Genomic DNA, 20612 nt, shown 5'->3' on the forward strand with positions numbered 1-20612 from the left:
AGAAGGCGTCGATACGTTGGTGCTCCCTGGCCGATGGATGTTCTGCTGTACGTGTTTCCCCCGTGGCCGATGATCGGCAAGATTCTGCGGCGCATAGAGTTGCACCCAGCCAACGTGATCCTGGTGGCACCGGAGTGGCCACGCCGGCCGTGGTTCGCAGACCTCGTCCAGCTCACAGTAGCGGCACCCCTTCAGCTCCAGGGAATGGCGGGTCTACTCCATCAGGGCCCCGTCTGTTTGGAGGATGCGGATCACTTCCGTCTCTCGGCATGGCTTTTGCGAGGAATCGGCTGAAGAGAAAAGGTTACTCAGATGCGGTGGTAGCCACGTTGCTACGTTCCGGGAAACAGTCGACGTCCCTGGCTTATGTCCGTGTCTGGGTAGTTTTTGAGGAATGGTGCGTGCAGCGTGGGGTGGACCCCACTACGGCTTCTGTCTCCGCCATTCTGGCATTCCTCCAGACAGGTCTAGACAAGGGTCTGGCTTGCAGTTCTCTACGGGTCCAAGTGGCGGCGATTGGTTGTTTGCGAGGTAAGATCCATGGTACGTCCCTGGCTCTTCACCCGGATATCTCCCGTTTCCTTCGGGGAGCTAAGCACCTTCGTCCTCCATTGCATCTCCCCTGTCCGGCTTGGAACCTTAATTGGGTTCTCTCCGCTTTATGCGCGGCGCCGTTTTAACCTTTGAAACACGTAACTATTACGGACCTCACGTTGAAGACGGTGTTCTTGGTGGCGATTGCTTCGGCACGGCGTGCTTCAGAGTTACAGGCCTTGTCCTGTAGGGAGCCCTTCTTGCGTATTTCCGATTCTGGTGTTTCTTTGCGGACGGTCCCTTCCTTCCTGCTGAAAGTGGTGTCGGCCTTCCATGTCAATCAATCGGTTGCGCTGCCCGCTTTCGCGGTCGAGTAGCCCTCTGATCAAGTAGCGAGGGAATTACGGACGATTGACGTAGGGAAATCCCTCCTTCGCTATCTGGAGGTCACTAATCCATTTCGGGTCACAGCTCATCTGTTTGTTTTGTTCTCTGGTCCAAAGAAAGGAGCGGCAGCGTCCCGCACACCGTTTGCCCGTTGGCTCAAGGAGGCCATTGGTTCGGCATACTTGGTGCGGGGAAAACCACTTCCCATGGGTCTTCGGGCTCACTCGACTAGCTCTCTAGCTGCGTCTTGGGCGGAAGCTTCTCAGGTGTCGCCTCAAGAGATTTGCAGGGCGGCTACCTGGAAGTCGTTGCATACCTTTATCCGGCATTACCGGTTGGATGTCCGGGCTACCGATTCCGGGGGATTTGGAGAGAGGATACTCCGAGCGGGACTCTCTGCTTCCCACCCTCGGTAAGTTGGCTCTGGTACATCCCAGGTGTCCTGGACTGATCCTGGTACGTACAGGGAAAGGAAAATTAGTTTCTTACCTGATAATTTTCGTTCCTGTAGTACCAAGGATCAGTCCAGGATCCCGCCCGCAGTGCTGCGCTGAAGTAACGGAGAGTCCGCTCACTGTTCTGGATTAATCTTGTCCACTTGTTTAGCTCTCTCGGTTGGAGAGTCCGTTTCCAGAAGGGGTGTTTTCTTTCCCCGTTCTATTAGCGGTTTATAGCTAGTTTTAGTTCTAGTTCTCTGGTTGTGTTTCTACTTTGACATTACGTATGACTGAGGGGCTGTGACTGGCACAGGGGCATATATGGCTCCGCCCACAAGTTTTAGTCTGTCTCCATCTACTGGTGCGGAGTCACAACCCAGGTGTCCTGGACTGATCCTTGGTACTACAGGAACGAAAATTATCAGGTAAGAAACTAATTTTCCTTTCTAATTCCTTTGACATAGTGGTGAGTCTAGCTCTCAGTCACCTTCTCCCCTCTATTAGAGAGCTGGAACTTGCTTCCTGTCTTTTCACTGGATTGCTCAGAATTGAAATTCTTCTACAAGGATTCTGCACCCTCAGAACCTGAGTACCATACACTCCCATATACGATGTGAAAACTAGAACATTCTGTCTACTGGAGAGTATATTTACCTTTGACAAAGGCAAATTGCTCTATAGTAGGGTCAAAGGGTCCTTACATATGTCCGAAATGTGTGCGACAGGTGCATTTATTTTTTGGGATTCCTGTATATAATTTTTTTTTTTTTTTTTTTTTTACCAAGGTCCATCAGTTAAGAATTGTGAAATTAAAGTCACTGTCAAAAATATATCTTAAAAGGGCAGCAGGAAAACCAATAAGAGACAGGCAAATCAGAGAGAGACAACATTAGGAGTCACCATTCAAGAAAAGAATCTAGGCATTATCATTGATAGTACATTGAAATCTTCTGCTCAGAGTGCAGCAGCTGCCAAAAAGCAAATATGCTAGGAATTATTAGGAAAGGAATGGAGAATAAAACAGAGAATATCATAATGCCTCTGTATTGCTCCATGGTGCGACCTCATCTTGAGTATTGTCTGCAGTTCTGATCACCACATCTCAAAAAAGATATAGCAGAATTAGAAAAGGTACAGAAAAGGGCAACCAAAATGATAAAAGAGATGGAACAATTCTCCTATGAAAAAAAGCTAAAGAGGTTAGGACTCTTCATCTTGGAGAAGAGACAGCTGAGGGGGAGACATGATAGAGGTCTTTAAAATAATGAGTGTTTTGGATGGTTCTAAAGATATTTGTATAAATGTTGTTTGAAACCATATGTTACTGTTTGTCTTTCCTAGCCCCTCTTGCTTATGAGCCTTTTTCTACTCTTGCCATGATCTATGAGGACCAGGGGGACATGGAGAAATCCTTGCAGTTTGAGCTGATTGCAGCACATCTGAACCCAAGTGACACAGAGGAGTGGGTCAGACTGGCAGAGATGTCCTTAGAACAAGACAATATCAAGCAAGCAATTTTTTGCTACACCAAAGGTACTGCATGGACTTTGCTTTGGTTTCACATGCTTCATAAAAGATGATAGCCGATAAAGACCATACAGCCCATCCACTCTCCTATCCCCATCTTGATGCAAACAATGCTATTCCCTTGGCGTCGGGTATGTAGCAAAATTAGACTCGAGCAAAATAAGAGGGTATACCTCACAAAGTGTACGGTTTCTGTTTGGACCCCACTGCAGCCCTAGACCACCTCCTTTGGAGGTGGAAAAATCCAAGGTGCCCAGTGATCATCTAAAAAATTCCAAGATTGTATATATAGGTTTTTTGGTTTTTTTTTTTACTTAGAAGCAATAAAGACCATATTACAATACTAATACAACACCGGTATCATGGTCAAGCTCCATTATGTGTTTTGCACAGAGCCAAGCAGTTGCCCAACACTTTTTATGATGTTTATCTAGTAAGCTCAATTTCTGAAATCAAGCTGGCATATAGTTTTACCAATAGCAGCCCAGATCTCCTTCCGGAAACAGGAATCGCCATCAGTTTCCATTCTGCTTCCAGGAGGTCTGTGCAGGAGCTCGTTACAATCATATCTTGGCATTCCGGGGTAGGAGGTTCATTTAACTCTGATTCCCAGTATTGCTTCATTTTCTAAAGAGAAGGCATTGGCGAGCCATAGTCAAGGAGTTGGTAAAAAAAAAGAAAACCAAACAAGCGAGAGTAAAAGAGAAATACAGCGAGACCTGCCTCATGAATCCAGCTAAAAGGATTCAGAAGCTGCTAGGAAACCTCAACCTAAATCTTTTCTTGGTGTGTCTGATAGCAGTACATACTTAAAAAAAAAAAATATTTGAGTACAGTGTAATTTTTGACATGGTAGTTCTGCAAACCTCTGAGTCATAGCTATGACCTCTGAGTCATAGCATCTGGCCAATACAGTGAATAATCACCAAAAGCAGAGAAAACTTCCCAGTGAACTCAAAACAAATAAACAAAAAATAAGAAACCACTGGTGAAAATTTTTTTTGTTTTTATATAATTATTTAGAAGTACTCAATCATCAATAAAGTACCATGAAAATGAAAGGGAAAAACCTCAGACAGCTTATACTGGGTTAACTCAATATGCCAGTGAAAATAGCAATATTGTAACTGCCATCATGGAAAAAAAACCCCTTTCAAATCAGCTTTCAAAAAGACTATTTACTGTAGCAGAATGATTGCACATATTAAAAACAGTACTTGTCAGAAATGGTACTTATCTGAAAACATGCATAACATTCTCCAGGACACTATTTATTTATTTATTTGTTTATTTGCTGGTTTTTATATACCGCGGCACATTAGGCACATCACCTCGGTTTACATTGAAACATAATGTAGCAACAGACTTTATATACAACAGGTGAAACAAAATATTAAAACAATTGAACAAAGTGGAGGGAGGGGGTAGATATTCACAGGGAGGCGGGACGGGGGGTAATAACAAGGGATCTAAACCAAAGCATAAATATGGGTAAACACCAATACAATTGAGAACTGGTTCGGGTGTAAAGCAACCTTGTTTACTCTCCAAAAACAATCAAAATATGTGATGACATCCTATGGTGCACATTAGTTAGCCTGCAGCATCTGATCCAAACCTTCTTATTTTGAATAACTATTGGATTACTTACAGCAGACGGTCTTTTCATGAAAGAACAGTAGATTTCCTAGCGTAGCAGATGGACTCAGGACCAATGGCTATAAGTGTACTCCTGATAGCAGTTGGAGACGGATCAGATTTCAATCTGACGTCAGCCCTAGTACATATACCCCTGCAGGAAGTGCAGTTGCCGCTCCATAGACATAAATTAATAAACAAGTTGAGTCTGAAGTATTTTTGCTCTGGGAAGGGGTTTTGATCATGGGAAGGTCAGTTTCAATTGTCTTTACCCTTGTAAAATGGCCCGACTGAGAATGCTCCAGCATGTATGGTCTTCATATTGCCTTTAATTTACTGGTTCGATTTGGTATGTTTTCAACACACAAATATTTTTTTGGATGATAGATGCCCAACGTTGAACCCTGAATGCCAAATGTGACCCAAAGGTGAACTTATATGTTGGAAGGTTGATATCTTTGTTCCTTGTTTTCAATCCCTATTTTTAGGAAATGTCAGCATGACCCCCCATGCCAGTTGCACCTTTTCACCAGCTCTCTTCTCCGCCTACATGTCACTTACTCTTGCTGGGCTTGATGGACTCTCAGTCTGACCCATTATGGCAAATTCTTATGTTCTCTGCCTAGGAGTGAAAATGACTTGATGGAACAGGTTATTGTTTATTACTATGGGATGTACAAAGAAAGCCAAAACCTTATTTTGTGATTCCTTATGGTAGAAAACGTATTCCCCCCCCCCCCCCCCCCCGGTAATTTGATTAGTTCTTCCCAGGAAATACTTATTTTCATCAGTGTTCCATGCACCCTCCGAACAGGGCCGGTGCAAGAGTATTTGGCGCCCTAGGCAAACCTTCGGTCATGTACCTCCCCACCCTCAACTTACATACTGGTGGCAGCTCCAGCCCAGCGCGCCCTTCTTTGACCTCTGCTGGCGGGATTTTGCCATCCCCAAAATATTGGCACTCTAGGTGACTGCCTAGTTTGCTTAATGGAAGCACCAGCCCTGCCTCTGAAGCTTTGTCCAGCCTAGAGCTGGGAAATCTGTTTGTTTTTGGTTGGTTATATCCCATGCAAAGCAATTATTGTGTTGGTTATTTACTGTTACTCAACTTCCATTGTGCCATATTTGCATTATTTTCACAGCTCTTAAGTACAGCCCTACCAATGTGCGTTATCTGTGGGAAAGGTCCAGCCTGTATGAGCAGATGGGAGAGCATAAGATGGCTATGGATGGATACAGGCGGATCCTGAATCTCTTACCCACTTCTGATGGAGAACGCTTCATGCAGTTAGCTAGGGATATGGCAAAGTAAGTGATCCTTGCGCCGTAGTATCAAAGTGCATGCACAATATATGTACGTGAAAGAAAAGGTAAAATAGGATTAATGTATGATTAGAAAAAACTAATTGCAGTTTTGTTAAAAATTCCACTCGAATAAAATGCGATGTTCAGATTGAACCACATACAGCACTATCGGGCCGATACAGTACAGTGCGCTCCGCCATTGGACATGCGTTTTCGACGTGCTAGCGTTACCCCTTATTCAGTAAGGGGCCGAAAATGCTCGTCCAATCCCCCGAACCTAATAGCGCCCTCAACAAGGCCCTATTAGGTATTCCCGCGCGATTCAGAAAACAAAATGTGCAGCCAAGCTGCTCATTTTGCTTTTAGAAATTAGCACCTACCCAAAGGTAGGTGCTAATTTCTTCAGGCACCCGGAAAGTGCACAGAAAAGCAGTAAAAACTGCTTTTCTGTGCACCCTCCGACTTAATATCATGGTGATATTAAGTCGGAGGTCCCGAAGGGTTAAAAAAAAAAAATATTTGAAGTCGGCCCGCGGCTGTCGGGTCGAAAACCGGACGCTCAATTTTGCCGGCGTCCAGTTTCCAAGCCCGTGGCTGTCAGCGGGCTCGAGAACCGATGCCGGCAAAATTGAACATCGGCTGTCAAACCCGCTGACAGCCGCCACTCCGGTCCAAAAGGAAGCTCTAGGGACGCGCTAGTGTCCCTAGCGCCTCCTTTTGCCTGTTTTTACCGCTGAGCCTCATTTAAATACAGAATTGCGCACACAGGAGAGTGGCCTGTGCACGCGCCGGGAGAGCGGGCGTTTGCCCGCTCTCCCGTGGACTTTACTAACAGGCCGATACAGTACAGTGCGCTCCGATGGAGCGCACTGTTAGCCTGCTCTTGGACGCTCATTTTCCCTTACCCCTTATTCAGTAAGGGGAGGAAAACGCGCGTCCAACTCGCGGCACCTAATAGCACCCTCAACATGTTGATGGCCCTGTTAGGTATGCGCACGGGATACAGAAAGTAAAATGTGCAGCCAAGCCGCACATTTTACTTTCAGAAATTAGCGCCAACCCAAAGGTAGGCACTAATTTCTTCTGGCACCGGGAAAGTGCACAGAAAAGCAGTAAAAACTGCTTTTCTGTGCACCCTCCGACTTAATATCATGCCGATATTAAGTTGGAGGTCCCGAAGAGTAAAAAAAGTTAAAAAAAAAATTTGAATTCGTCCGGTTTTCGAGCCCGTGGCTGTCAGCGGGCTCGAGAACCGACGCCGGCAAAAAGGAGGCGCTAGGGATGTGCTAGTGTCCCTAGCACTTCCTTTTGCCTGTTTTTACCGCCGAGCCTCATTTAAATACAGAATTGCACACACAGGAGAGTGGCCTGTGCGCGCGCCCGCTCTCCCACGGACTTTACTGTATCGGCCCGTATGTATAATTATAATGTCCATAAAAGATATGTAAGAAACGCACAGAATTCAGTCTCTGAGCTTGCCATCTGACAAATCTTATGTTGAGTACATAATTTGTGGGTGATCTTCCTGCATGTTATGGCAACATGTTTCTTTTTTAGACCCAACCTTGATGTCTTATGCTGAAGGAGAAAAGACCCAATACTTTCCTCAGTTATTTTAACTTAATGTAGAAGGTGTCTTCTGACGTGCCACCATGACAGGGTGTATATGAAGGACACAGTGCATCAGATTTTTGTTTGATTAATACCCAATGAGCATCACCGATTCCCTAAGGCCTTATCTCTGACTTCCCAGTGCTTGCTTTTCAAAGCATTCAGTGTGGTCATCCTGATATTTCAAGTTTTGACAGCTTTTCTTCTAGTGCAAGAAAAAAACACACTTGTGGAGGGGAGACAGGTCCCCCACCTGCTCTCATGATTCCTGTAAGCCTGTCAAAATGCCACTTTGAAAACCTGTGATCTTATCAGGGGATTTTTTTAATCTCTCTACTGACAGTAGGAAGTGAGAGTTGACAAATAGGGCAGGAAAGGTTACTAAGACTAGGTTTTAACCCTTTCTTTAGAAATCATCAGTTATTTTAATACTACGTTTTCTGGGACTTTGAGAGTTTGTTCTTTACAAAAAAAAAGGGAAAATGTAAGTAAGAAATTTCATTGATTCCCCACCTATTCACCGGAGAGAGATCTACATCTCATTTTTTTATACTTTCGGAAAAAAGAATTCATCCTCTAGCCATGTTTTCCGTAGGAGTTACTATGAAGCCAATGATGTGACCTCTGCTATTGGAGTAATAGAAGAAGCCTTCGCTAAACACCAGAGCCTTGTGGCAATGGAAGATATTAACATTGCAGCTGAGCTATACATTTCCAACAGGCAGTATGACAAAGCGCTGGAGGTAGGAGAGTCACAGGTGTCTGTGTTTACTTGGCCAAATGTCTGTCTTTGAACACTAAACGTGGAAATGTTTTTAGATGAATGCTGGCAAAGTGGTAACTGATCCATCATGTTTCGCTTACTTCTCCATTGCTGAAGGATGTCTGCCATTTTGTTAGCTATAATGATGGGTATAATGTGAAGAGCTGCCACCAATTATTCTTAGGTACCTTTACGGGGACCCATGTACCTTTCTTATTTTTTTTGTAGGTGAAATGTTTGTTAAACCAACAACATTATTACAAAACATCAACATAAATCCAGCTATTTACAAGTCAGCCATTTTTTCTTTCATCATTAAGCCCCGACCCAGATATCATTCAAGGGTATTTCTTCTCCTCTATTCTGTTGCCCCATTTTATTGAATTGACAGCACCTGAGATTCCAGTCTGTGACTTTTGGGAGCTGTAGATGTCCCCAAATCTTGTTTTTCAGGCTCTGCTATGCATGACCTTAAAATATAGACTCTCTTTTCAAAGCCAGAATAAAACATGGAAGGAAGTTTTTGGGATTTGCTGTGTACAGAAATAGCTGTAAATATACAATGTTAAGTCATGCACGTATTGAAGCTGCTGCAGAACCGATAATTGGGATGATGCAGAAGTTTTTCTCTGGTTTGTCAGACTTTAAGTGACAGCTATATGCCCACTGCTGCTTGTCTTAATAATGTTCTGCTGGATCAAATAAAATTAAAATGCTTATTTTTGTTTTGTTTTGTTAGATCATTACACAATTTTCTGGAGTTGCACTTGAAAAGACAGTAGAATCAGAGCCAAGCACATCAGACCAGGCTAAAGGTAGCTAGATTATCCACTTTGGACCACTGTACCTGTATGGGTTGAGCTTCTAGTGCTGTTGCTTTAGGGCTAGATGGGCTAGGTCAAAAGTCCAGTGGCTCTGTCTGAAGCTGCTGATTTTGGGTTTGATTATGTATTTTAAAGCTCTTCATTCAAGCACCATTGAGACATATGCGTTCTGTTTTATTTTATGTTGTATGTTTTGCTGTATTGCCCAGAATGCAGTGCAAGCCTAATGATTCATGTTAGAAGCTTCCCTCTAGTGCTTAAAGGTCTGAATGTTTCAGATCAAAAGCACATCACAGTACTTCACATATTAAATGAGCTCTTGAAAACCCCTTGTTAGTCTAGGACTCCTACAGTAATTGTAGCTGAAGCTTCAAATTGGAGATAATTAATCAAGAGGACTAAAAGTAATTTAGCTCTTGTAGAAAACTAGCGTGTGCTGTCCCTTCTGATTTTAGATACTAATAGTCCCTCATACCGTATGAGTGAAGTTTATTAGTTTGCATAAAATGTATTTTCCTAGTGTGTTGCCAGATGGACTCAGGACCAATAGGTTATGTTCCCCTGCCAGCAGATGGAGATGGAGTTAGATTTCAAAACTGAAGTCACCCTAGATACACCCCTGCAGTGACCTCAGCCCTTCAGTATTTCTCTGTCTCCAACAGATGGTAGATGTACCTCTCCCTATGGGGATTACAGTAATTTTTGGAAGGAGAAATTCTACATTTAAATTGGAAAAAAATGGAATCCTGCTCTCCTGGTGTGATACCTAAAGGTTCCTCCTCCCGTTGAGAATTCCTGAGGCGATTTCCGAGATGCCTCCGAGGGTGTGCCTTGGTCTGGTAGCTGGTTCCCGGTGTGAACTTTGCTGCTTAAGCAACTGAAAGGCAGTGGTGCAGGAAGCCGAGCGCAGCGGTGAAGGCTAAAGCCCTCTCCCCCCCGCAGCCGGAGACTGTCTCTGTTCTCAGCCAGTAAGCGCTGAGCCCAGGTTTAGAACCATATCTGGCAATGTTGCGGTTTTTCCATAGAGACAAATTGCCAGCCCTGGTTTCCTAGACCCTGAAGATGCTGGGAGTTCCTGGGGCGGACTGTCTGATGGAACCAAAGAAGAACCCCATTCTGATTTCCCTACGGAAAGCCTCTTGCTGCTTTTCAGTACTGGAAGCCATCTAGGAGTTGATTGACCTTTTTTGCGCCGCCGGCAGCCGCGTGGGGACCGCGTGGCAGGAGGGCAGGGACCTAGCTCGCTCCCAATTAGCGCGGGAGCGGCGGCCATTTTGACTGCCTCCAGCGGGGAAGAAGGAGTTTCGGATGAGGGGGAGGATCTTCCTCCTCCGCTTTCCCCGCCTCACAGACCCCGCGGTTCACCGGTAGGGCCTGCCCTCCCGGCGCCTGGGCCTTCGGGGGGGCCCTTAAAGCGACGGACACCCTTTTCTTCTAAGTTTATTTTGTTAATGCATCAGGCTTATTTAGAGGCGGAATCTGACTGGGATGACAGTGTTCCTGCTCCGGTCAAAGCCCCGAGGCCCTCGGGGAGCCAGTCTCAGCACAGGGTGTCTGATCCCGCGGACCCGGGGGAGCCCGGGGATCCTGATCTAGCGGACCCGGTGGATCCGGGTATCCCAGATCCCTTTGCCCTGGATGATAAGGGTGATTCCGCCTCCCAAGTGGAGGGCGATGATCCGCAGGTCCTACGGATATTCCACAGGGAGGAGCTGAATCCTTTACTTTTGCATGTGCTGCAGGAGCTGGAGCTCCCGGTGTCTCCGAGTTCGTCGGAGGTGTCCACGGGGGATGCGGCGTTGGCAGGTCTGCGTGATCCCCCGCAGACCTTTCCGTTCCATCCGAAATTCTCGCAGATCGTTTCCAAGGAGTGGGAAGCCCCGGAAGCCTCGTTAAGGGTAACCAGAGCAATGGAGAGGCTGTACCCCCTCCCTAAGGAGACACTGGAACTCCTGAAGGTCCCCAGGGTGGATTCCGCTGTTACAGCCATCGCCAAGCACACCACCATCCCGGTGCGGGGGGCACTGCCCTCAAGGACTTGCAGGATAGGAAGCTGGAAGCGTTGCTCAAGCGTATATTTGAGGTGGCCGAGCGGCGGTCTGCAGTAGCCTGATGCAACGTGCCTTGCTCCGCTGGGTTCAGCAAATGTTGACATCACAGGCTCTACCTGCCGGGGAGGCTGAACAGGCGGCGTGTATGGAATCGGCTGTCGCCTATACGGCAGACGCCCTTTATGATCTCCTACAGACCTCGGCTCGCACTATGTCCTCTGCGGTCTCGGCTCGCCAGCTGCTGTGGCTCCGACACTGGTCCGCCGACTCCTCTTCTAAAGCTCAGCTCGGGTCCTTTCCCTTTCGAGGTAAGTTGCTGTTTGGCGACAAGCTAGAACAGCTTATTAGAGCCTTGGGGGACAATAAGGTGTACAAACTTCCTGAGGACAAGCCTCGAGGGGCTCGTTCCACCAGTACTTTTTGTGGCCGGTTTCGTGGTCAGCGTCACTTTCGCTCCGCTAGGGGGGCGTCGGGCTCTACCCCCAGGCAGTCGGCGTCCAGGGCTCAGTCTTGGTCGTCTTCCTTTCGGGGCAGACTGCCTCCGCGGGCCGGAACCCACGCCTTTGTCAGCACCAGTAAGACTACACAATGAAGGGACGCTGACCCATTCCTCTGTCCCATTCATCGGGGGTCAGCTATCTCACTTCTACGAGGAATGGGTCAAGATTACTTTCGACCAGTGGGTTCTAGATATTATAGGTCGCGGTTACGCGTTGGATTTTGCTTGTCCCCTCCGAGATTTTTTCCTAATATCCCCTTGCGGGCCGATGCACAAGCGTCGGGTGGTACTTCAGACCTTGGACCGGTTACGGGCCTTGGGAGCCATTGTGTCTGTCCCTCCGGCCGAGCGCCGAACCGGGCGCTACTCAATATACTTCGTGGTTCCCAAGAAGGATGGCTCCTTCCGCCCGATCCTGGATCTCAAACAGGTCAACAGGGCGTTAAGGGTCCCTCGTTTTCGGTTGGAGACGTTGCAGTCTGTCATTGCTGCGGTCCACAAGGGCGAATTTTTGGCTTCTTTGGATCTGACAGAAGCGTATCTTCACATAGGAATACAGAATTGGTATCAGCGGTTTCTCAGATTCATGATCTCGGGACAACATTTTCAGTTTCGCGCCCTACCGTTTGGGCTGGCAATGGCGCCTCGAGTGTTCACCAAGGTGTTGGTGGTGGTAGCGGCAAGCTTGAGTCGGGAAGGCATCTTGGTGCACCCCTACCTGGACAACTGGCTTATTCGGGCAAAATCGGAGCAGCTTTGCCGGACGGCGGTCAGTTCGGTGATAGCTCGACCAGTCTCTGGGCTGGGTTGTCAACTTTGCCAAGAGCCAGCTCGTCCCGACGCAGGATCTGGAGTTCCTTGGGGCTCGCTTCAACACGCGGACGGGAAGGGTCTCCCTACCCATCGAGCGCATGGACCGGTTGATGTTGCGAGTCCGCCGCTTGCTTTCCCTTTCCTCCCCGGTGGTGTGGGACTACTTGCAGGTGCTTGGATATATGGCGTCTACCCTGGAGCTGGTTCCCTGGGCCCTCGCTCATTTACGACCCTTGCAAAGGGCACTACTCTCGCGTTGGGATCCCAGGTCGGAGGAGTACCAGATTCCCCTACCACTCCTCGAGCCGGCCAGATCCAGCCTCGAATGGTGGCTGAATCCGAACCACCTGTTGAAGGGAATCTGTCTCGAGAGTCCTCCATGGATGGTGGTCACGACTGATGCCAGCCTGTCCGGTTGGGGGGCAGTGTGCCAGTCGAGGTCGGCACAAGGGGTTTGGACGCCGGCCCAGGCACAGTGGTCCATCAACAGGTTGGAGACCAGAGCGGTCCGCCTAGCCCTCCAACACTTCTTACTAATGTTGCACGGCCAGGCAGTACGAGTTCTGTCCGACAATGCCACCACGGTGGCCTATATAAACCGGCAAGGGGGCACCAGGAGTCATCCCGTGGCAGACGAGGCCGACCGCTTGATGAGATGGGCGGAACGCCATGTCGACAGGATTGCGGCATCTCATATCGCCGGCGAAGACAATGTTCAAGCAGACTTTCTCAGCCGACAGATTTTGGATCCCGGAGAATGGGAACTGTCGGACGAAGCGATGGGCATGATATTGCGTCGTGGGGGCCCCCCCACCTCGACTTGATGGCGACTCATCGGAATGCCAAAGCGGCTCGCTTCTTCAGTCGTCGGCGAGACTACGGGTCCGAAGGAGTGGATGCCCTGGTCCTCCCCTGGCCTCCGGACGTTCTCCTGTATGTGTTTCCTCCGTGGCCCCTGATAGGAAAAGTGCTCCGTCGCATAGAAGACCACCGGGGTCCAGTGATTCTGGAGGCACCCAAGTGGACGCGGAGGCCGTGGTTCGCCGACCTAATCAACCTAGCGGTGGACGGTCCATTGCGCTTCGGTCATCTACCCTACCTCCTACGTCAGGGTCCAGTATTTTTGGAGCAGGCAGATTGCTTTTGTCTAGTGGCATGGCTTATGAGAGGAGGAGGTTAAGGCGAAAAGGTTATTCGCATGCAGTGGTGTCTACCCTGTTGAGGGCTAGAAAGACCTCCACCTCACTGGCCTATGTTCGAGTCTGGAAGGTCTTTGAGTCCTGGTGCCAGGAATGCAACTTGTCCCCTCGCCGGACCTCTATCATTCACCTCTTGTCCTTTTTGCAGGCCGGTTTGCAAAAGGGGTTGTCCTACAGTACGCTCCGGGTTCAGGTCTCGGCCCTGGCCAGTCTCTGGGGGAAAATTGAGGGGATTGCTGTTGCACCTCATCCGGATGTGGTGAGGTTCTTAAAGGGGGCCAAGCATTTGAGGCCTCCCGTGCAGGCGGCCTGTCCGTCTTGGAGCTTGATCTTGGTCCTGCGGGCTCTTTGTGGCTCCCCCTTTCAGCCGTTGAAGCGGGCGACCCTTAAGGATTTGACGCTCAAGACGCTGTTTCTCATGGCAATTTGTTCAGCCCATCGGATTTCGGAACTACAAGCCCTTTCCTGTCGGGAGCCCTTTCTGCGGATTTCGGATTCGGGCGTCTCTATTCGCACCGTTCCTTCCTTTTTGCCTAAGGTGGTGTCTGCGTTTCATGTCAACCAATCCGTCGAGTTACCAGCTTTTTCCGATGTGGATAAGGAGCTACGGCGATTGGATGTCCGTAGGGTTCTGTTGCGCTACTTGGAGGTCACTAATCCTTTTCGTTGCTCAGATCATCTCTTTGTGTTGTGCAACGGGCCTAGGAGAGGTTCTCAGGCCTTGAAGACTACTATTGCGAGATGGTTGAAGGACGCCATTGCTTCTGCCTACATCGGTTGCGGGTGCACAGTGCCGGAAGGTCTTAAGGCACATTCTTTGCGGGCTCAAGCCGCGTCATGGGCGGAAAGTCATTGTGTATCTCCGCAAGAGATTTGTCGAGCGGCTACGTGGAAGTCCTTGCACACTTTTGCTAGGCATTACCGACTGGATGTCAGGGATCCTGCGGTGGATTCCTTTGGCGGTAGTGTTCTTTGTGCAGGACTCTCCAGGACCCACCCTATTTAAGGCGGCTTGGGTACATCCCAGCAGTCTGGACTGATCCTGGTACGTACAGGGAAAGGAAAATTAGTTCTTACCTGATAATTTTCGTTCCTGTAGTACCAAGGATCAGTCCAGACGCCCGCCAGTACATAGGAGAGTCCACTCAGTAGTTTCCCTGTTCTGGTTTTTCCACAGATTGTTGACACCTGAGTTGTGTTGGGCAATAGTTTACTTGTTTAACTTGGTCTAGTCACTGGTTGCAAAAGCGTTTTAGCGATTGTTCTATTATACGCTCCTCTTTATCATTAATAAGTTCATTCTGCTTTGATATCGATAATACTGAAGGATCGCAGGGAGCACCCCGGGTTATATGGAAAGTGCTTTTCAGTTTTCTCTCTGACTCCATCTGCTGGAAGGGAGGCATAACCCAGCAGTCTGGACTGATCCTTGGTACTACAGGAACGAAAATTATCAGGTAAGAACTAATTTTCCTTTTCAGAGGTCTCGGCCCTTTGGGGGAGGTCTCAGTCCTTTCATAGTCGACAGCCCAAGAGAGGGGCAGGCTTGGGTTCGTCCTGAAACCCCCAATGAAAATTTGCTGACCCACCCTTGGAATGAGGAGATAGGGGGTCGACTGTCCCTCTTCTACCAGAGATGCATCAAGATCACTTCAGACAAATGGGTACTGGAGGTCATACGAGAAGGATATGCGCTGGAATTTCACAGCACTCCTCGGGACATATTTGTGATGTCTCCTTGCCACTCCCAGCACAAGAAGCAGACAGTGGAGACTACTCTTTTAAGGCTCCTCAGGATGAGGGCTATAATCCCAGTACCTGCGCCCCAGGAACATACGGTGCGTTATTCCATCTATTTCCCCATCCTGGACCTCAAGAGTGTCAACCGACACATATAGGTAATTTATTTCCGCATGGAAACTCTGCGCTCCGTGATAATGGCCGTACAACTGGGAGAGTTCTTAACCTCCTTGGACCTTTCCGAGGCCTACCTCCAATCCGGCAAGAACATCAGTGTTTCCTACACTTTTCGATCCTGGGCCGCCATTATAAGTTCCAGGCGCTGCCCTTTGGCCTGGTGACCGCCCCCAGAACATTTTCCAAGCTTATGGAGGTTGTAGCAGCGGCACTGAGGAAAGAAGGAATCCTGGTGCGCACCCATACTTGGATGACTGGTTGATCCGGGCCAAGTCTGTGGAAGAGAGTCTCCGGGTGACCAACAGGGTGACCTCCTTGTTTCAGGAACTCTGTTGGGTCGTAAACCTGGACAAAAGCAGTCTCAAGCTTTTGTCCAGGTTTACGACCTTGGTGTCAAACTGGACTCCCAGATATTCCAAGGACTGGGAGTCAAACCGGACTCCCATTTCTTGGAATATCTGGGAGTCCGGTTTGACACCAAGCAGGGCAAAATCTTCCTTCCGAACATGCAGATAAGGAAGTTGATGTCCCAAGTGCATTAGTTTATGAGTATAATACACCTGGCGGTGTGGAGCTATCTCCAAGTTTCAGTTTGATGGCAGCAACCTTGGAGGTAGTGCCATGGGCGAGGGCACAATGCAACCACATTAGTGCTTTCTACTGTCACGTTGGAATCCGCAGTCTCAAGACTATTCGATTCTCCTCCTCTTACCAATGAGAGTATGCTCTTGGCTCCAATGGTGGCTGCAGGAAGCTCATCTTAGCAGGAGTGTACCTGTGTCCTCTCTGAACTGGCTGGTCCTCACAACACATGCAAGCTTCCAGGGCTGGGGAGCTCACTGTCAGGAACTGAAGCCCAGGGACATTGAACCGAGGAAGAGGTCCTCTGGAACATCAACCACCTGGAAGCCTGGGCAATCAGATTGGCGTGTCTGCAATTCAGTCACAGACTCCAGGGTCAAGCGGTCCATGTAATATCGGACAATTCAATGATGGGAGTCTACATCAACCGCCAGGGTGAAACCAAGAGTCAGCAAGTGAAACAGGAGATAGATTTTCTTAAGGAATGGGCAGAAATACATCTACAGATGATCTCAGCCTCCCACATCACAGGAAAAGACAATGTTAGAGCAGACTTTCTAAGCAAAGAGAGTCTGGATCCCGGAGAGTGGGCATTGTCGGCCAAAACCTTTCAGCTGATAGTAGATCGCTGGGGTCTCCCATCCATCAACCTGCTGGCCGCATCTCACAATGTGAAGGTTCCTCGATTCTTCAGTCACAGAAGAGATCAGTGGTTCCTGGGAATCGAAGCTCTCGCTCGGACCTGGCCAGAAGAAGAGTTGCTATACGCCTTCCCTCTGTGGCCCCTCCTGGGCAGGATCATTCGCAGAATCGAGCACCACAGGATACTATTCCTACTAGTAGCTCCAGATTGGCCCAGGCGACCATGGTATGCGGACATGCGGAGGACTCCTGGTGGAGACCCCCTGTGCCTCCCACCGCACAGGGTCCTTCATGAGGAGCCAACTTGATTCTATCTTACGGTCTGTCCCTTTAGATGGCTCGCCTGATAAAGTGAGGATATTCTGCGGCAGTGATTGCCACCTTACTCCACACTCAGAAGTTCTCTACGTCCCTAGCGTATGTGCGGGTCTGGAGAGTATTTGAGGCTTAGTGCGAGGAACGCAGTGTCCCCCCTTGGACGGCCAAAATCCCACTAATTCTGGAATTTTTGCAGATGGTTTGAATAAATGTTTGACCCTTAACTCCTTGAAGGTCCAGGTAGCGGCTCTTTCCTATTTCAGGGACGAGTTGAATGGAACCCGCCGGTCTGCTCATCCGGATGTGGCCCGTTTTTCTGAAAGGGGTGAAGAACCTCTACAGTGGCTGGTTCCCTTGTGGAATCTTAATCTCGTATTAGAATTTTTGGCAGGGCCTTCCTTTCGGGTCCTGCACAGTCCTTTCTGTGCGTTTATTAACCTTGAAAACCATTCCTGGTGGCTAGATGCTCAGCACGTCGCATCTCTGAGCCAGAAGCACTGTTGTGTCGGGAACCGCTCTTCTGGATTGACTCCAGGTGCGTTACAGCTTTGTATCATTTCATCCTTTTTGCCCAAGCTACTCTCTGAGTTCCATTTGAATCGGTCCATTTTGTTGCCATCCCTAGATAAGCATAAGGATGCGGAAGAATACCTCCTCCACTGTCATTTGAATGTCAGTAGACTTTTGGTGCGGTATCTGGAAGTTTCAGAACCGGTCCGAAAGATAGACAACCTGTTTGTTCTTCATGATGGAAGGAAGCAGGGCGAACCAGCTTCACGAGCTACCATAGCTCACTGGATTAAGGAGGTGATCACGGGAGCCTATGTGGAGGCTGGAAAGCCATTACCTTCTCAGATGAGAGCTCATTCCACTAGAGCTCAGGCAGTCTCATGGGCGGAAGCTAGACTGCTGTCTCCTGATGATATCTATTGAGCGGCGACGTGGTCCTCCTTGCACAAGCCCGAGAGGATTCAGCCTTTGCAAGGGCGATGTTAACCTCCCACCCCAATCAGGAGTAGCTTTTGTACATCCCATTGGTCCTGAGTCCATCTGGCTACACACTAGGAAATGGAGAAATTACTTACCTGATAATTTCATTTCCCTTAGTGTAGACAGATGGACTCAGCATCCCGTCCATGGTTGCTCAAAGACAGTGCCAAGGATTTGCTCATGGGGAGTGGATATCGATTCCAAGAGATTATGGGTAAGCCGTCATCCAATCCCTAGATCAGGGCATCTATATTCTTACTGAGGTTCAGAGTTATGAATGGTTGAGTACTGTTAGGGTTATCTGTTTTTAATCATATTTTAAAACAAGTTTTTTCAATAGTATGTCCACAGTGGCTTTTGAAGAGAATACTGAAGGGCTGAGATCACTGCAGGAGTGTATCTAGGGTGATGTCAGTTTTGAAACCTGATTCCGTCTTCATCTGCTGGCAGGGGACCATAACCAGGGGCGGATTGGCCTATCGGGGGATGGGGCTTCCCCCAGTGGGCCGGTCGCTCCCATCACGTGATTTTTTTTTGTTTAAACTTCCCGGCCAACGACAAGAAGAGGGTCTCCTGGCGCTGTGGCCCGAAGAGAAACCTGCGGGCAGGGCCGGTGGAAGCACTAGGCCTGGGCCTGGGGCGCCGTGAGCAGTGGTATCCCGAGGGGAGCCAATGCCCCCGGGTGCAGGGAGGCTCATGCGGCGCTGTGACAGGCAGATCGGCAGGGCAGTGGTGAGGCTCACGTCACCACGGCCCGAAGAAAAAGATCGCGTTTAAATGCGCTGATGCTCCTCCTCCTTCCTGCCTGTGCGGCCCCGGAAGTAAACGTTGCCGGAGCCGCGTGGGCAGGAAGGAGGAGGAGCATCAGCGCGTGCAGAAGAGGAGTAGCGCTTATGGGCCGAGAAGAAGAAGAGGCCTGGTAGCAGGGCTGCCGCGGCCAGAGAAGTTCAGGGCCGCTGCAGAGCCCATCCTGCGGCGACCCGCAAAGAGGAGGCCAAGAGGTGAGAGCGAGGCTGAGGGTCTGTAGAGTGTGTGTGTGTGCGTGTATGAGATGAGTTGAGAGATTGTGTGTGAGAGTGAGGACCTGAATGCAGAGACAGCATGTGAGAGCCTCTGTGTGTGTGAGAGAGACAGCATGTGACAGTGAGAGCTTGTGCTTGAGCAAGACAGCATGTGGGAGTGAGAGAGAGCCTGGGTGTGTGAGTAAGACTCAGACAGCATGTGCCAGTGAGAGACTGTGTGTATGAATGATTGTATGAGAGAGAGCATGTGACAGTGAGAGCCTGTGCTTGAGCAAGACAGCATGTGGGAGTGAGAGAGAGCGCCTGTGTGTGTGAAAGACAGCATGTGCAAGTGAGAGACTGTGGGTATGAATGATTGTATGAGAGAGAGCATGTGACAGTGAGAGCCTGTGTGTGTGTGTGAGTGAGAGAAATGCATGTGAGAATGAGAACCTGACTGTGTGTTTGAGGGAAGAAGATAGAGAGAAAAGAAACAGAAAAAAAGACAATATAAAAAGAATTGGCAAAAATAAGAAAGGGAAGGTGGAAAAAAAAAGCCTGTGACCAACCAATTAGAAAACTAAGATCAGATAGCAAAGGTAAAAAAAAAATTAAATTACTTTTTAGTGATTGGCACATGTAATCTTTGGGAATGTGCAAGAATAGCACTTTCTCTATGTGGATCTCACAATGTACGAGATCGGCATGGAGGAAGTGGAAGCCCACGGGGCCTGCACAGAGGAGGCAGCAGAATGGGCTTCAATATCAATCGGCGCCTCCCCAATAGCCATGTGGCAACAGTGACAGTGGCAGCAGAGGAATGAGAGAGTTTCCAAGGTTTCTGGCAAAAGAGAAGGTGGGGGGGGGGGGGGGGTCTGCCTTTAGTGTGTGCATGTGTATGAATGGGACTCTGCCTGGGGGTGTATGTGTGTGAATGCATGGGTGCCTGCCTGGGGGATGGGGAGGGAGTGGTGTGAAAATGAATGGGAGCCTGCCTGGAGATCAGTGTGTATGTGTGAGAATAACTGGGAGCTTGCCTGGGTGTGTGTGTTTGTGTGTATGTGAGGGAGCCAGTGAGTGTGAGAGCATGAGTGTGTATGAGAAAATCCAGGGAAGTAAGAGTTTGTGTGTGAGGGGGAGAGAGTGTCTTAGAGCCTGAGAGTGTGTCAGTGTCAGTGAGAGTGAGAGGTTATGGTGGGTATAAGAGCATGAATGTATATGTATGTGACAGTGTATGTGTGAGAGAGAATGGACATGTATGTGTGAGAGAGAGAGAGAGGATAACATCCTAATCCTCAACAATATCAGGGTGACTGGAAATCAAGAGCTCCCACAGAAGGGGACAGCAGGGGCTTTTTAAAATCCTTATTAGTTTTAATTATTGAATATTATTTGATGTCTGCTCTTTTTGAAATATTTTATTGGTGTTATATACAACTCTGGCCGAGTTTCGCTCACACAGGAGCTGCCTCAGGGGCTATCATTGGTGAATGTCTTCAGTTGTGAAAGATACACAAGCAGTCTAAAAACCAATAATTCAGATTGAGCAACTTGGTGTAGTAATCTTCAATAAT

At 48.6% G+C, this 20612-nt stretch overlaps 1 protein-coding gene across 6 annotated transcripts in view; it reads left to right on the forward strand.

The window, feature by feature from the left end:
• GTF3C3 (general transcription factor IIIC subunit 3) overlaps positions 1-20612 on the forward strand; it is a 123062-nt gene that overhangs the window by 33828 nt on the left and 68622 nt on the right. For all 6 annotated transcript variants that reach the window (XM_029606061.1, XM_029606067.1, XM_029606064.1 and 3 more), the window contains exons 5-8: positions 2700-2891; positions 5666-5831; positions 8035-8182; positions 8942-9017. In XM_029606061.1, the coding sequence (XP_029461921.1) occupies positions 2700-2891; positions 5666-5831; positions 8035-8182; positions 8942-9017 (582 nt within the window). The remainder of the gene's footprint in view (positions 1-2699; positions 2892-5665; positions 5832-8034; positions 8183-8941; positions 9018-20612) is intronic.

The sequence above is a fragment of the Rhinatrema bivittatum genome, chromosome 6 (assembly GCF_901001135.1).
Source record: "Rhinatrema bivittatum chromosome 6, aRhiBiv1.1, whole genome shotgun sequence".
NCBI classification, from domain to species: domain Eukaryota; kingdom Metazoa; phylum Chordata; class Amphibia; order Gymnophiona; family Rhinatrematidae; genus Rhinatrema; species Rhinatrema bivittatum.